The following is an 18,534-nucleotide window of genomic DNA, read 5'->3' as shown; positions in this document are numbered from 1 at the left end:
TAATCCATTCGGCTGATATAACTAAATAAGCTCTAATTTTAATATTGTTCAAAGGGAAAAAATGCTTCTGGGGGGTGTTTGGTTCGATGTCATGGTGCAAATGACCCTAGGTTGATTTTACTCCGGACCATCCCTTTAAGTGCAGACATCCATTGTGATGTATGTGGGAATTCTTGGCCGTTTTTTGTGGCGTTAATACTGTAGGTTTGACACACTTGAATAATATTGTAATGATTATTATATCGACTGATAATGTATATTGCATGTATGACCATTCCCATTCATTCATTCCTACATAAACTAGCTCTCAATCTCACACTTAAAGGTGCTTTAAGCGATGTCACACATTGTTTGTCACATACAGCAAACATCTCCTCACCATCCGCTAGCTGCCTGTCCCCTGAACACACTGTAAAGAAACGCGGTCTCTGTAGACAGCCCAGGCTCCACAAACGGCAGCAAAAACAAACTGGGCTCAACCGCACCACAAACATAAGAAACTGTTCCAGCCAATAACCGACAAGAAGGGTTTGGGGGGTTAGTGCGCGGATGAGGAGGAGGGAGGGTCGAGCTAGCCTCCGTTTTGTTTGACAATACTTTAAACGTCAACAAGAAGTGACGTCACCCACCATCACTTAGAGCACCTTTAACAAACCTTCACAGACTCACAGTATGTCTTGAAGCAGTCTAGTTCAGATAAAATTGCGATAAGTTTAGCTGAAATCGAAACATTTCAACAATGTGTTGTTGTTTTTTAGATAGTGATAGAGATAGTGAACTGAGAAATTGTTGCATTTCCCTAATTCACTGCATTGTTCTCGGGTAAGGCTGATAAGGCTGTTGTTTTCTAAGGTCAATGTTTGCAAGCCCTTGAAGTTAAAATATGACACTTGAGCACTGAAATTGTGGATGTGTGGAAATAAGTCAATAAATCTTTATGCAATGTAAATTATTTGTCTTTTTTTATTTATTAGATTTTGGATCAGATCAAATATTAAGCAATGTTCCTTGATGGGAAACGTTTTATTAAATCCATATATTTTTGTTTGTTTAAAATGAATAATTTCTATTAACTTTTATTTTTAAAAATGATACATAATTGTTTAATTAAATCTATATTTGATTGGAGAAAACAAATAATTTCTAATACATATTTCTTAAATGAGAAGTTTTGTTTTGATTAAATCTATATATTTTTGTTTAATCAAAAATAGAATTTAAATGTACTTTGTACCAAGTTTTATAAAATAGTTTTCATAGACATAGAAAATATTGGTTAGAGTAAGTTATTTATTTTTCATTGGTTCAAGTTATAAAATATAGATGTGAACCATTACCCTAAATTTTTTTAATTGGATGAATGAAAATATTTTTTCAGTGTAGTAGATAGTTTTACCCTGTGACTTTTGTTTACATTTACTTCTCTTTTTAGTCAATCCATTCACAAGATCCTAACTAATTTCCCACTTGATTGGAATAGCGTATCAAATAGATGTATATATATTTTCACCATGAATTCCCATGACATCTATTATATATTTCCAAAGGTGTAAAGTCCACGGGTCAGAAAGTAAAAGTCCTGCCATATGTTTATTCCAACATATAATATAATTATAACAATTAAATAAAAATAAAAAAAATAAAAAAAGAAAAGATATTTATCACCCTCAAATGAAAAACATTTTAACATAACATCAATTTCTTCAAAGTTAACAAGAGTCATGACTTTTCTTCGCAAGTCCTAACTGAGTTCTTTCCAAAACATTTGGGTCTTGGGACAATCCCAAAATAGATGGTTGATAGTCTCAGGGGAAATTTTACAAAAAGCACAGATATCTCCGATGTTCACTTTAAAACGCTGTACCACAAGTTGGACTCTGGATATTTGACAGCAGATTAAACAGGACTTTTATTTTGGTCTGGCGATATGACATCATAAAGCTGCGCCGTGCTCCTGCAACTGTTATGATTAGACTGAAGAAAGGTTTGTGGTTTTACGCATTTAAAGAGTTTAAATCGATACACGTCGATTTGATAGTTTTTACAAGAGTTTTGACCATGTATTATTTAACATATCCTTGTAATATGCTTAATGTAAGAATATTTCGTTTTTTTTTTTTTTTTTTTTTTTGAGTATATTCACACAACTAAAGTAACAGTAACGTCTCATTTCGTGCACTATATCATGTATCAGTTTATTGAACACGAATTCGGGTTTTGGAAAGTGGTGATGGAAGAAATGGATTCAATTGAATCTAATGCTTTGCCAAATGACTCACTGATTCAAAGCGCTTGAATCAACGCGCGCTGACGAATCCTGCCGCTCAAAACAGTGTAAAAATACAACGAAAACTAAAAATATTATTATTAATAATGATACATTTTATGACAAATCGCAAATGTTTTCATGGCAACGTAATCTGTTAAATGTACAAATCATTAAATATGAAGTGTCTGTATAATTTATTTTATTATATTGCTTGTTTTGAGTGATTTTTGTCTAGTCAGTTTAGGTCCATTAACTCTCAGTCTGACTGACTCCCTCACCAGTGCGCTGAACTACTGAACTAGAGCTGATTGAGACGAGATTTACTGTGGATTTATTTTTCTTTCTGTTCATTATTCTCATCTTAAACATGATAAATTGTCCAAACACACAGGAAAACTCCTGGAGAAGCATCTGAGATCCACGACACTATTATAAAGATGGCGTTTATTAAACAGGAGAGTGAAGACATAAAGATTGAAGAAGTGTTCAGCGTGAAACATGAAGATACCGAGGAACAAACAGGTTAGTTTCATTCGGTCCTGAAATGAATGATATCTATGAAGAAAGTCATATGAGTTTCCTAATTAAAGCGGTTGTACATGGAGCAGATCTTCTCATGTGGATAGACATGTTTGTTGAGATCACATGACCAGACAAATGGAAATAAAGTGTTTCCGCATGAACTTTAGAGGACCTGTGCACTTGCATTATAGCCTATGGACTAGATAGATTATAAATCTCTGTGTTGATCCGAAGAAAGGAAATCATATATATCTGGGATGGTATGAGTGAGTAATTGATGAGAGAACATTAATTTTGGATGAAGTATCCCTTTAACTATCACCACAGCCCCTCAAGCCTTTCACTAAACCAAAGATTGAAACCAAAAACAGTAATATTAATGATAATGTTAACATTTTATGAAAGGTGGCCCTTATTACAATAATAAACTTAAAAACAATCAAGTTTGTTGGTGGAGAAATATTGATATTGCCAAATCATGAGTATAGTTACAATTATTATTTTGATGTATTGACATCCATTTTATTTTAAACCCTAAACAAGTCTGTCATTTCATTTGACTTGAGATCACTGCAGTTAGCAAATGACAACAAGCCCACAGGCCGTTCTTTAGGCAGTTTCACTTGTATAAAAATTAACCCTAAGAAATGACCCACAGGCTCAACACAGCTTTTGATTTTCCCCCTCAAAGTTATGTTTTGCTATTGGCCCTGAACTTATATATTTGTGACCAATTGCTTTCTTAAGTTCAATAGCACTCTGATTTATTCTTTTGCGAGCAGCGAGTAGTGGAAAGTTTGGAAAAAGTGTATGTCTGACATAAGGGATGCACGATTCATTGGCCACCATATCAGTATCAGCTGATAATTGATCATTTTAATATCATTATCAATCCGATAAAAAAATCTGGCCGATATATCAAATGCTATAAATAATGAATTATTTCGTTCAGCTGAGACACTTCAGAGTAGGGCTAAATGATATATCATTACTTGCAAAGTTTAACCATCAGAGAGTGAAAGTTCATCATTTGCACGTGTTTTTAAAAGATAAATTGTATTAATTACGGTAATTAATTATATGGGTTATATTTCATTTATACAGTGAAGACTGTTATTTTACATTTGATTGTTCAATTTCTGTACCTGAATACTGTTAGATTTACATGAAAAACTTAGTTCAAGTTCACTTGTGCATTCGCGTCATTTTGTGCAGATACAAGTTGTAATATTATGTTTAATCTCAAAACATATAAATATCTGATTAATCTCATAAGATGCATTTTCATGAGTTTATTAACCTGTTAATAAAGTGCTTCAGTTTCCCGGTGTACATTCAGCTTCAGCACAACTCAAACAAGAATGATGTTATTTGAAACAGTAATATTAATGTTAGATGTTTCTTTTTCAGAAACAAAAAACATTGCTGCATTATTAATAATATTTAAAAAAAAAAAATTTAAATAGAGATTTTCTTTCAAATTGATGTAGGATGCTGCTAGTTTTTTTTTTTTTTAAACAATTACTGAAATGTTGTTATGTTATTATCGCATGTTATTGTATGTACTGTGGTGTGTGTGATCGAAGTTATGTTTCTGGCAAATTTCCCAGGAACGGGACAATAAAGTATAAAGTAAGGTAATAATTAGCCCTTTTTTTCTTGTATTATTTTCCTAAACAATATGGTTTAATTAGAATCAGTCATTATTGTCCTTGCGGAGGCTATTCCATTTTATTTATCCATGACAAATACATTTTTATCATTTATATGTATGGTCCAATTACTTGTTTGCAATATTTAGGCAGTATTTTATTGCTTTGTAAGGAATTTTAATTTTTTTTATAAAGAAATTTCACAAGTGTAAAAATTTTTAAAATGAAGTTAAAATGTTCATATCAGAACATCCCTACCAACAGAATGGCAGCCTATGGGCACTGGAACAGTCCTTCCAAAAAACGCATTAAACTTTCGTTTACAAAGACGTGAAAATCACCGAGTGGTCAGGGGTGTTCACTGATATAAGCGAAAGAAACCTAAAATTCTCAGGACAGCAGCATCTGTCCAAATTTTAATCTTAACCGTTCTATTTCATCAGAAACGATCTGTAAACAGCGCTTTAAGTGTAAAATACCGAACTTGTCTTTTAATCATTACGCTGCAGGCTCCCTTGGAGCATCCCTGATTCTAGCCCAGAGCCTGGTCAGTATATTTCAGGTTGAGCATAGTGTTCCAGACACTACCTGAGGTTCGCTCTCTATGAATACTAAGCTCCCTAAAACTAGTCGGAAGGTCGGAGGACTCTCACGAGGCCTCCTTGTTAGATCAGCCCTAGAGCTGGGGGCGCTCCCCTTATTAGGGTCCCCTTTTTAGAGTGCCCAGCCTCCACAATGCTTTACTCAATCCTGGATCTACACAGAGCTTTAGTGTTACTCCCCTCGTTTGCAATGATTTAAAAAGTGCTGTAACGACTGTAACCTATGTTCCCTGAGAACAGGAAAAGAGACACTTGTCTTTCGCCATGCCTCGGGATGCCTGCTGAACAGTCCCTTCAGACGAGAAATGGATGACATGTTCTCTAGACCAGTCCTGCAAGGGTCCTGTTTGATAAACCCGAACCCGCACCGTACCTGCAATAATTAACAGAACACCTAACTCAATATCTGACAGGAACACAAATTTTAGTCCGGACCTGACCTGACCCGTTTGACATAAAAAACGCAACCTGAACTGCACCCGCATTAAATCACCTACACGAGGTAACGTTAGACAAAAATTATTTTACACACAATCAATAAAACCAACATTAGGCATTCTGAGTCAATGCAATTAATTAAACATTGCATTAACCAACACAAGTAAAATAATAGAACAAAGATTTTTTTAGTAGGCCTATTCAACTGTATAAGCTTAAAGCTAGTATATATATTTTAGCAGATTCACTAGGTATTTAAACACGTTTTTTACGCGGTGTTTCCCTGACCGCTGGTCCTCTTTGAAGCAGCACGAAAAATAAGCTAAAACTTTTATTCAAATTGTGAATATATTAAATGCACTTTAAAATAATATCTCCCTTTAAAATAATCACTATAGCTTTTCAATTGTTTTTGATTCATAAATTAATTTACAACGATCTGATGACCCAATAAATTTCCAAAGGACAAAATCCATCAAGTCCCACTCTTTTCTTTTTTTATTCTCACTCAAGAAGCCATTTCTCTCTGATATAACTATATTGGCAGAAGTATTGGGATGCCCCTCCAAATCATTGAATTCAGGTGTTCCAATTGCTTCCATGGCCACAGTTGTATAAAATCAAGCAGCTAGGCATGCAAATTGCTTTTACAAACATTTGTGAAAGAATGTGTTGTTTTCTGGAGCTCAGTGAATTCAAGCGTGGTCACATGATAGATTGCCACCTGTGCAATAAGTCCATTCGTGAATTTTCCTTACTATTAAATATTTCATGGTCAACTGTTTGTGGTATTATAAAAAAGTAGAAGCAATTGGGGACAACAATTGCTCAGCCATGAAGTGGTAGGCCACGTAAAATCACAGAGCGATGCTGCTCTGCGCATGCTGAGGTGTACAGTGCCCAGAAGTCATCAACTTTCAATAGCTACAGACCTCCAAACTTCGTATGGCCATCAGATTAGCTAAAGAACAGTGCGTAGAGCTTCATGGAATGGGTTTCCATGGCCGAGCATCTGCATCCAAGCCTTACATCAACAAGTCCAATGCAGAGCATCAGATACAGTGGTGTAAAGCACGCCACTTCTAGACTCTAGAGCAGTCAAGAGGTGTTCTCTGGAGTGACAAATCACGCTTCTCTGTCTGGCAATCCGATGGACGAGTCTGGGTTTGGCGGTGGCCAGGAGAACGGTACTTGCCTGACTGCATTAGGCCAAGTTTGGTGGAGGGGGAATTATGGTGTGTGGTTGTTTTTCAGGGGTTGGGCTTGGCCCCTTAGCATACCAAAACAAAGCAAGGTCCATAAAGACATGCATGAGTGAGGTTGGTGATGACGAAATTTACTGACTCGCACAGAGTCCTGACCTCAAGCCGATAGAACACCTTTGGGATGAATTAGAGCGGAGACTGCTAACCAGGTCTGAACCAACAGCTCATGCCACCGCTAACATGGACGTCAACGTCACTTCAGTGGTTTGGGAAAAGCACGTAAAAGTCCTTGCAGGAAGCGATGCATAAGGATGTAGTGTAACGACAAATTATTATTTTTTCCAAAGTGTTAACAACTTAGTGTTAACTAATATTTGTTGCAAACTGGTACTACCAACAAAATATCAGTGCATTCCTGGAACTGGGCGTCGTTACACTACATCCTTATGCATCGCTTTCTGCCAGGACTTTTACATGCTTTTCCCAAACCACTGAAGTGACGTCGACATCCGTGTTAGCGGTAGCATGAGCCATCAGGCAAGTGTTATTTAAATAAACTCCTGATGTACTTACAAACTTTCCAATATCATCTGAACATACCAGATGCTAAATTCAGTTTATATCACAGTTATAGCTAACTAACAGAATTAAATGAAGATACCAGCACTGTTATTTAATTAAAACCCATATTTCAGATAACATTTGCTTGTGTTTATTCAGTGACCGTAAAATCTACAAGCTACGTTTGTGCTAGTGTGCAAACCACGACTTCATGACCCCTGATTACAAGACCGCAAAACAGTCCAAATAACGTTACAACAGCCCGTCCGGTAGCACGTGTAATCAATGCAATAATAACCTGAGCTAAGGAAGCTTACTGGGCTAACGTTAATGCTTATTTTTACAGTCTGGGCTAACGTTATTTGAGCTATTGACTATCGTCATTGTGGTGGTTTTCCATTAACGTTACGATGGCGAAGCGGTAGCATGCAGCGGCCACTCCAGACCCAAATGTTGCTATTGTTGTTGCTATTGCTGTTACTTAGCCCGACTTTTACGGCACATGGACATCGTAGCTACCGGCGTTCGTGTTTACCATCGCCAGACACTGCTCAAATATAAGACTCATGCTACAACCAAGCTGCATGATGATTTGCATAAGAAGCTACACAACCTCGGCTTGCTGCGGAGACCAGGCCTCCAGCCCTCCAGCCCTCGGCGTCGCCTGATGCCGGTGGCCGGGGGAGTGGACGTCGTAAGCGGTGTGCAAGGAAGCGGAAAAGCGGCAAGAGGGTGGGGGTCCATGCTAGGCCAAAAACAAATCCTAGCCGGCCGGCTCTTCCGTCTATCCCGCTTTCAAATGAAAACAACAAACTGGACTTTATTCATTCAGCTAGACGGGCTCGCCTCGTTTCGTGCCGACAGAAATACAGCTCTGTGCGGTAAGACTCGCGGTGGTGGCTTGTGTGTTTATATTAATAAGGAATGGTGTAAGAACTCTATGCTAGTCTCTAGTTACTGCTCATCGCTGGTAAAACTTGTTGCCGACCTTTTTATTTACCATGGGAATTCACCACTGTTATTATAACTGGAGTTTACATTCCCTCTTGCGCTAATGCCAAGGAAGTGCTCTGTAAACTGTATGGGGCTATTAGCGAAATGCAGAACGCTTACCCTGACGGATTGTTAATTGTCGCCAGAGATTTCAATCATGCGAATCTCAAGACAATGCTCCCTAAATTCCATCAGTTTGTGGACTTTGCAACGAGAGGGGCGAACACGCTTGATCTTGTTTACACAAACATCCCAGGTGTGTACCGGGCGGAGCCCCGCCCCCACCTCGGTTGCTCAGACCACATCTCTGTTATGCTAATCCCAGCATACAGACCGCTCGTCAGGCGCGCAAAACCGCTTCAGAAGCAGGTGAAAACTTGGCCAGTAGTAGCCATCTCTGCTCTTCAGGACTGTTTTGAGTGTACTGACTGGCACATGTTTAGGGAGGATGCAACATATTGCGACTCTACCAACTTGGAGGAATATACAGCATCAGTGACTAGCTACATCAGCAAGTGCATTGATGATGTTACTTTCTCCAAGACCATCACCCCACGCTCCAACCAGAAACCGTGGATGACTGCGGAGGTGCGTGCGCTGCTGAGGACCCGAGACTCCTTCAGAATAGGTGACAAGGCGGCCCTAAGGACAGCGAGGGCCAAACTGTCCCGGGCCATCAGAGAGGCAAACGTGCACATGCCCAGAGAATCCTCAATCATTTCCAGGACAGTGGCGACACGCGGCGCATGTGGCAGGGTATCCAGGCCATCACCAACTACAGGACACCATCAGTTGCCTGTGACAAAGATGCCTGCCTTTCAGATACGCTGAATGACTTCTACGCTCGGTTTGAGGCACAGAACGATGTGGAGGCAAGGAAGACCATCCTTCCTCCCAACGACCAGGTGCTCTGTCTTAACACGGCTGATGTGAGGAAAACTCTGCACAGAGTCAACCCACGGAAGGCTGCTGTACCAGATAACATTCCTGGCAGGGTGCTCAAAGGATGTGCAGACCAGCTGGCAGATGTTCTTACCGACATCTTCAATATCTCTCTGAGCAGCGCCATCGTTCCAACGTGCTTCAAGGCTACCACCATCGTCCCCATGCCAAAGAAGTCTTCAGTGTCTTGCCTCAACAACTACCATCCCATCGCACTCACATCCATCATCATGAAGTGCTTCAAAAAGCTCGTCATGCGGCACATTAAGACCCAGCTGCCCACCTCACTAGACCCACTGCAGTTTGCGTATCGTGCCAATCGTTCTACAGATGATGCCATTGCCACCACCATCCATCTGGCCTTCACCCGCCTAGATATAAAGGACTCGTATGTTCGAATGCTGTTTGTAGACTTCAGTTCAGCATTCAACACAATCATTCCTCAGCACCTGATTGGAAAGTTGAACCTACTGGGCCTGGATACCTCCCTCTGTAATTGGATTCTGGACTTCCTGACTGGGAGACCTCAGTCAGTCCGGATCGGGAACAGCACCTCCACCACCACCACACTGAGCACTGGGGACCCCCAGGGCTGTGTGCTCAGTCCATTGTTGTTCACTTTGCAGCAGCTGTGCAGCAATGCAAAGTTCGAACCACATCGTCAAGTTTGCCGATGACACGACCGTAGTGGGTCTCATCAGCAAGAACAACGAGTCAGCATACAGGGATGGAGGTGCAGCGGCTAACGGACTGGTGTAGAGTCAACAACCTGTCGCTGAATATGGACAAAACAAAAGAGATGGTTGTTGACTTTAGTAAAGCACCACTCTCCACTGTACATCGACAGTTCCCCTGTGGAGATCGTCAAGAGCACCAAATTCCTTGGTGTTCATTTGGCGGAGAATCTCACCTGGTCCCTCAACACCAGCTCTATTACCAAGAAAGCCCAGCAGCATCTCTACTTTCTTTGAAGGCTGAGAAAAGCACATCTCCCATCCCCCATCCTTACTACATTCTATAGAGGGACTATTGAGAGCATCCTGAGTGGCTGCATCACTGCCTGGTTTGGGACTTGCACCATTTCGGTGCAAAGCCCTACAGAGGATTGTGAGGACAGCTGAGAAGATCATCGGAGTCTCTCTTTCCTCCATCAAAGCAACCAGCATTGTGGAGGACCCCACACACCCCTCACATAAACTCTTTAATCTCCTGCCATCTGGCAAGAGGTACTGTAGCTATCAGGCCCTCACGGCCAGACTGTGTAACAGCTTCTTCCCCCAAGCCATCAGACTTCTAAATACTCAGATACTGGACTAACACACACACACTTGTGTGTCTTCAGCTTTTGCACATGTCCAGAGTTGCACTTTAATTCATTTTCATTTTATACCTGGCTGTTACCTCAATAACTGCTATGTCCATAGAACACTATTCATAGTATGGTATGTTTACATTTGGCACTTTAAAAAGTATCATCTTTTTGCACTACTCTGATTACAAATACACTGCTCAAAAAATAAAGGGAACACTAAAATACCACATCCTAGATCTGAATGAATGAAATAATCTTATTAAATACTTTTTTCTTTACATAGTTGAATGTGCTGACAACAAAATCACACAAAAATTATCAATGGAAATCCAATTTATCAACCCATGGAGGTCTGGATTTGGAGTCACACTCAAAATTAAAGTGGAAAACCACACTACAGGCTGATCCAACTTTGATGTAATGTCCTTAAAACAAGCCAAAATGAGGCTTAGTAGTGTGTGTGGCCTCCACGTGCCTGTATGACCTCCCTACAATGCCTGGGCATGCTCTTGATGAGGTGGTGGATGGTCTCCTGAAGGATCTCCTCCCAGACCTGGACTAAAGCATCCGCCAACTCCTGGACAGTCTGTGGTGCAACGTGGCGTTGGTGGATGGAGCGAGACATGATGTCCCAGATGTGCTCAATTGGATTCAGGTCTGGGGAACGGGAGGGCCAGTCCATAGCATCAATGCCTTCCTCTTGCAGGAACTGCTGACACATTCCAGCCACATGAGGTCTAGCATTGTCTTGCATTACGAGGAACCCAGGGCCAACCACACCAGCATATGGTCTCACAAGGGGTCTGAGGCTCTCATCTCAGTACCTAATGGCAGTCAGGCTACCTCTGGCGAGCACATGGAGGGCTGTGCGGCCCCCCAAAGAAATGCCACCCCACACCATTACTGACCCACTGCCAAAACCGGTCATGTTGGAGGATGTTGCAGGCAGCAGAACGTTCTCCATGGCGTCTCCAGACTCTGTCATGTCTGTCACATGTGCTCAGTGTGAACCTGCTTTCATCTGTGAAGAGCACGGTGTTGGGCTGTAAGCACAACCCCCACCTGTGGACGTCGGGCCCTCATACCACCCTCATGGAGTCTGTTTCTGACCGTTTGAGCTGACACATGAACATTTGTGGCCTGCTGGAGGTCATTTTGCAGGGCTCTGGCAGTGCTCCTCCTTGCACAAAGGTGGAAGTAGCAGTCCTGCTGCTGGGCTGTTGCCCTCCTACGGCCTCCTCCACGTCTCCTGATGTACTGGCCTGTCTCCTGGTAGCGCCTCCATGCTCTGGACACTAAGCTGACAGACACAGCAAACCTTCTTGCCACAGCTCGCATTGATGTGCCATCCTGTATGAGCTGCACTACCTGAGCCACTTGTGTGGGTTGTAGACTCCATCTCATGCTACCACTAGAGTGAAAGCACCGCCAGAATTCAAAAGTGACCAAAACATCAGCCAGGAAGCATAGGAACTGAGTAGTGGTATGTGGTCACCACCTGCAGAACCACTCCTTTATTGGGGGTGTCTTGCTAATTGCCTATAATTTCCACCTGTTGTCTATTCCATTTGCACAACAGCATGTGAAATTGATTGTCAATCAGTGTTGCTTCCTAAGTGGACAGTTTGATTTCACAGAAGTGTGATTGACTTGGAGTTACATTGTGTTGTTTAAGTGTTCCCTTTATTTTTTTGAGCAGTGTATATACTGGTCGGTGCTGCACTGTCTTTTACTGTGCCTATTGTCCTGTTTCTTTAGTAATTTATTGTATTTGCACGTGCACTTATGGAGGAACTTTTTACCTAGTCTGTTTAGTCTCATGTGATTTTGTGATTGTTCTATGTTTGTTTTTATGTAGCACTATGGACCTGGAGGAACGTTGTCTCATTTCGTAGTGTACTGTACTACTGTATATGACTGATCAACAATAAAAACCACTTGAACTTGAACGTTACAAGCTCAGCTCATCTCGATTCTGCTCACCATGTTTGTTTTTCCATTGTGAATATCTAGTGTCTTGTACCTGATGTGGTTGTATCTTGTATCTTGTACCTTTTTCCTTATGGATTGAGTAAGACGCTGCCACTTCAGCGGGGTCAGTTCAGGTTGTTTATACCGGGAGTGAGCAAGTCAAGACGGTCTAACATTATAGGGATCTAACGTTACTAGCTAATGTCACTGAAACATACCAAACAAAAAATTTGGATTGTCTCGTACCTTGTACCTGCATGTGGTAATTTTTCTGTATGGATTGAGTAAGAAGACACCACTTCACCGCTGTCAGTTCAGGTTGTTTTTAGTCGGGGCGAGCTGGAGCTAATGTCACTGAAATTTAACAAACGAAACAATCAGCAGCACTCACTCATATTAACGGTATTAATATATCCATATACTTATATAATAGATTTCATGTTAACGTTTCATACCTGAGATGTGTTCTTCTGCCAAAAATGTTTGATTCTGGTAACGTTGGCCAAGCAATTTCAAAATTCAAACAGCAACGATCCCACAATGCAATGCGGTGGCTGTAAAATAATGCTTCTACAGTGTTGTTACAATAAAATTACAGGACTGGCCATAAATTTCCCATCATGCATTTGCATTTACAATAAAAACATGAATACAATATGTTGTCAAATGTATTGTAAAAATTACATCAATTGCTAACAGTGCTGTATATTAACATATTGACAGAAAACCTGTACTCCTAATAAAATCAGACATTCAGCACCCTTATATAGCCAAAATGGCATGATCCTCGTTTCATAACACCTCTGCGAAGATTCAACAGTGAGATTGGTAGTCGAATCAGGCTCCTCCTATCAAATTTAAAGCTCATCTACCATTATTGAAGGAGTTGCTGCTGCTGGTCCCTGGCTGTGGGTCTAAGGAAGAGCTGAACCCAGGGATGCCCTTCCCATTCAACCCAAGGGCCAGCTTTTCTGCCGGGGAGTAACGTAGGAGTGCAGGACCACCACCTTTTTTTCAGCCTTTTTCTTTGTTGCTGTTATAAACAATGACACTCTGACATCATTTAACAGTGGCTTTTTAAAAGAGACTAAGAACAGTAATTGGTAAAGATTACCATTTTGTAGAATATTCTTGTACTTTACTTGTTCCAATGTTAATGGGTGGTGGCTCTGACATTAAAAATGAATAAAGCAACTATGAAATTATTGAAATACAAAAATATTTAACATGGTCACCACTAAGGCATATTATTTGTCTGTTACTTTTGACCCTATTGCTCGCCCTCTCTCCTGGCTTTTGCACACTTTGAGGTGTTCCCTGACATTTTAATTTAAATTTCAAATTCCGCATAAACTTCGACTACTAGCTCTTGCTCTGCTCAGAGAAAAACTGTGTTTGTTCTTTGGCCATGGTGAGCAGCCAATAGCAATGTTGCTGATTAATGTTTCTACTATCAATACATATCCCATTTTAAACCAGCGCATGAACGCACAGTTATCTCAGATAAATCAATCCAGGGATACTAATCATAAAAAACAGGTGTGTTCGAAGAAGCTATTTAGCCAGATCATAATTAGCACGATGATATCATATTGGATGTATTTAGTGATGTACAAAGAACAGACCCCTGGCTTCTTGCAGCTTTGTTACCGTTCGGTCAGACAGAACAAGAAGTTTTCCAAACACCTCACATGCTTAGTTTTATCTTGTTTTGCACAATTGAATGAGCTGGAGTTTCGGAAATTGCATTTGTTCTTGTTTTGCCTCCAGTGCCTTGCCATGTAGGGCTGTTGTGTCTGACAAGCTGCCCAACTGTAATAACACGTTGAACAAGCGCATTAAAACTGTCATTAACCACCAGCTGCAGTGTATGCGCAAATCAGGCTACTGAGTCCCATTTCACCCATCCGGGAGAGTTTGCTGCCACAATGTTTGTGAATTATCGTAAACGCATGCAGACACTTTCCCAGTTAGTCATCAGTTAGTTAAGCTGTGAGGTTGTCAGCTGTGTGTTGCCATTAAACTGGTGTTAACTTGTATTTGTATTTTTTCGCTTTAGACCTGATGCCACTGAAAGAGGAGAGTCAAGAACTGAACAATATGGAAGATGAACATTATGATTTCAAGACTGGAGAGAAATTAAAGATGGAAAAGACTCACTCACGAAAAAGAGCTCAGAAGACCAAACCTAACAGTTATTTCACTTGCCTTGAAAGTGGAAAAAGTTTCAGTCAAAAACAAAACCTTAAATCCCACATGGTAGTTCACACTGGAGAAAAGCCTTTCAGCTGCCAACAGTGTGGAAAGAGTTTCACTCAAATGCAAAGCCTTGAAGTCCATATAAGAATTCACACTGGAGAAAAGCCTCATACTTGCTCTCATTGTGAACAGAGTTTTGCTAATAAACACAAACTTAATGTCCACATGAGAATTCACACTGGAGAGAAGCCTTTCACCTGTCAACAGTGTGGAAAGAGTTTCAATCGAAAACAAAACCTTAATGTCCACATGAGAATTCACACTGGAGAGAGTCCTTTCACCTGTCAACAATGTGGAAAGTGTTTCAAACAAAAACAAAACCTTAATGTCCACATGAGAATTCACACTGGAGAGAGTCCTTTCACCTGTCAACATTGTGGAAAGAGTTTCATTCAGAATCAAAGACTTAAAGACCACATGAGAATTCACACTGGAGAGATTCCTTTCACCTGCCAACAGTGTGGAAAGAGTTTCACTCAAAAATACAATCTTAATGTCCACATGAGAATTCACACTGGAGAAAAGCCTTATACATGCTCTCGTTGTGAACAGAGTTTTGCACATAAAATCACACTTAATTCCCACATGATAATTCACACTGGAGAAAAGCCTTTCCCCTGTCAACAGTGTGGAAAGAGTTTCACTCAAAAACACAACCTTAATGTCCACATGAGAGTTCACACTGGAGAAAAGCTTTACAACAGTTGTAAATCTTAGGTTTCACATTATCATTCACCCTGGAGAGAAACCGTTTATTGGAAGAAAAAAACAACGTTCAAACATGATCAATGTGGGAAGAGTTTTATACGTAAAAGAACCCTTGATTGCCACATGAGAATTCACTCAGAAGTCATCACTGTGGAAAAAGTTAACTTAAGGCTCACACAAGTACTTGCACAGGAAAGCAGTTCACATGTTGAAAATGCTTTCTTGCTGTGAAATGCCACTATAATTGAATGATTATACATAAGATTACAAAAACTGAATGAAAAAAGAACTACACCACATTATTTGCTTAATTGTTTGTGAGAGAATGCATTGGTAATGTCTTCAATCTGGACTTGAATATGGCCACTGTTGGGGCTCATCTGGTGACATCTGGAAGTTTGTTAGAGCTGCAAGTGCCTCACCACTGATCCTGACTCACTGGTAATTGCGTGACGGGGACTACTTCCAAGTAGTATTTGCCCATTGCAAAATGCATCCAGAGAGCAAAGAGATAAAAAAAACCGCAATGTTTTCTAGAATCTTGGGGAAGGGATGCTGCCACCTCTCCATCTAGAACGAAAAATGTAGCAGGAAGGCACTGCAATCCACCAACATACCTATCATCATTGATGCCAACCCCTACCTCCCCTTTGTGGTGGAAGTGGACGTCGCCACCCTCAGGCATTGGAGCAGTGTTGTCTCCGCTTTACAGTGACAGTAGGAAATTAAAGTAACATAGATTGTTTTGGCTTTACAGCAGCTCTAGAATAAAGTTATTGTCCAGCTAAAGTTAGTTTTGATTGTTTCACTTCTGTTGCAAAGATTTTTAGTTATTAACTTAGGGTGCGCTTACACGACCTTAATGCACTCCGGCCCACTCATTCGCATACCAACAGTGCCTGGTGGCTAGAGAAAGCAAACCTTGAAATAGGTTCCAAGGTGAAAGCATTGAAAAATTTAACGCTGACAGCGTGCACATGTGTATTACATGTTTAGTCTATAGGTATGCGCGTTTGAATATATATGTGCGCAGGCGTGTAGTCTTTATTTACAAATTGTCCTCAACAAATTACTTGTCTCATAATACCCAATTTTTTGTCGCTTTCGTGTATCCATGTGAACTGGAATCATTTTGACTATGTTTTATCTGTACAGAGGTAAAGGGAAGGGAAGGAGGCCTTCACAGGGAAGAGACTTGTCACTTCAGGACTGCGTTGTCGTCGTGTCCAGGCACAGGTCTTTCATCAGATCAGGACAAGGCTTGGAGCCGGCGGACTGCAGTATACCTCGGGATAAACAGAGAAACTAGTATAAGCGTAGATGCCATTCTTCTTATGATGTAACGATTTATGGGAAGTGTTTCCGGTTCCGGCTGACCTAATCTATGCAGCCTAACATGTCTAGGCTGTGTGTGATGGACACATAAGAGTGTGTCTGCTTCCAAAGTTTTGGTGCTAAATAGGAAAAGGATCTACCGCCAGCAGTCGATTTTGATATTCTAGGTATTATCAACTGACCGGAATTTTGAGATTGCAACAGACGTGAAGGACTAAAATGCGTTAAGAGCTCGCTCAAGTACTGGGGAGCTAAACCATTTAGTACTTTGTAAGTAATCAGCAATATTTTTAAATGTATACCATGTTTAATAGGGAGCCAATGCAGTGTTGACAGAACCGGGCTAATATGGTCATACTTCCTGGTTCTGGTAAGAACTCGAGCTGCTGCGTTTTGAACCAGCTGTAGTTTATTTATTAAGCGTGCAGGGCAACCACCCAGTAGAGCATTACAATAATCTAGCCTTGATGTCATGAACCCATTAACTAATCGTTCTAATTTTGTCATTGAAAGCATATGTTGTTATAAACAATATAATATATATTTTTAAGATGGAAGAATGCGGTTTTACAGATACTAGAAACGTGACTTTCAAATAAAAGATTGGTATCAAAGAGCACACCCAGGTTCCTAACCAACGACGAAGACTTGGCAGAGCAGCCATCAAGTGTTAGACAGTATTCTAGGTTATTACGTGAGGACGTTTTTTGCCCAATAATTAGAATCTGTTTTTTCAGAATTAAGTAGTAGGAAATTACTAATCATCCAGTTTTTTATGTCAGCTATGCATTCCGTTTATTTTGTGAATTGGTAAGTTTCGTCTGGGCGTGAAGAAATATAGAGCTGAGTATCATCAGCATAACAGTGAAAACTAATGCCATACTTACTAATGATATCTCCTAATGGTAGCATGTACAGAGTGAACAGCAACGGTCCTAGTACTGAGCCTTGTGGTACGCCATACTGAACTTGTGATTGATAAGACATCTCTTCATTTACTTCTACAAACAAATAACGGTCCAATACGTATGATTTAAACCATGCTAATGCAATTCCACTAATGCCAACATCATTTTTAAGTCTATTTAAAAGAATGTTTTGGTCAGTGATATCAAATGCAGCACAAAGATCGAGTAACACTAATAGAGAGAATACTCATCATTTTACCTATGCATGCATGTATGTGTGTTTAGTTTAGTTATGTTTGTGATTTAGTTAATAAAACTTGTGCACAATACGTATTTGGTTCTGATTCTCTGCTTGCAACAAGGTTTATTTTACAATTTAGATTTTGACTACAGGCTCTTAGTTGTACAGTACAGTAAGAAAGACATTTCCCTCCCCTGGAAATGAACATTTCTTAGAATTGATAAACAATGAACACTGAGTGTTCACGGGACGAAAAGGTGGATTGATTGTAATATTCATTTTACTACATTAAGTTAATTCTATTCTATGCATAATCAATTATAACAAGTTTTAATGGCACGACCAAAAAAATATTATTATTTAGTTTTATTCATGGTGTGGGATCTTGGCCTGGTAGACTTGAAGGACCGCCATTATACAATGGGTGGATCCAGATTGACCATTCGCAGCATATGCTCTGGCTGTGAGGGCAGAAGTAGTCCTGCACGGCTTACCCGTTATTTAAACTGCACACGCCTGTCACGCACTGCAGCTCGACGCGTCCACCGGAGCTGATTGTGGACAATTGAGGATGTATTTTAAACGACTAAATCACAGATACAAATCTTTTATCCTT

At 40.3% G+C, this 18,534-nt stretch overlaps 2 protein-coding genes across 2 annotated transcripts in view; both read left to right on the top strand.

Annotated features, from left to right (window-relative positions):
- LOC311088070 (uncharacterized protein) overlaps positions 1–18,534 on the top strand; it is a 135,640-nt gene that overhangs the window by 87,143 nt on the left and 29,963 nt on the right. The gene's annotated exons all lie outside the window — the stretch shown is intronic.
- Positions 1,932–18,027, top strand: LOC311088072 (uncharacterized protein). Its single transcript, XM_084121729.1, has 3 exons — positions 1,932–1,984; positions 2,661–2,791; positions 14,527–18,027. The coding sequence occupies exons 2-3, from the start codon at positions 2,707–2,709 to the stop codon at positions 15,441–15,443; spliced, it is 1,002 nt and encodes a 333-aa protein (XP_083977855.1). The 5' UTR covers positions 1,932–1,984; positions 2,661–2,706; the 3' UTR covers positions 15,444–18,027.

The sequence above is a fragment of the Abramis brama genome (assembly GCF_963993115.1).
Source record: "Abramis brama genome assembly, chromosome: 8".
Lineage (NCBI taxonomy): Eukaryota > Metazoa > Chordata > Actinopteri > Cypriniformes > Leuciscidae > Abramis > Abramis brama.
The sequence above is the reverse complement of the archived record's forward strand: the minus strand, read 5'-3'. Positions and strand labels throughout refer to the sequence as shown.

Excerpts from the sequence above, each read along its gene's own strand:
- LOC311088072 (XM_084121729.1), top strand. The coding sequence starts at position 2,707 with ATGGCGTTTATTAAACAGGAGAGTGAAGACATAAAGATTGAAGAAGTG. Across the intron at positions 2,792-14,526 it reads AGATACCGAGGAACAAACAG|ACCTGATGCCACTGAAAGAG; the intron begins GTTAGTTTCATT and ends TTTTCGCTTTAG.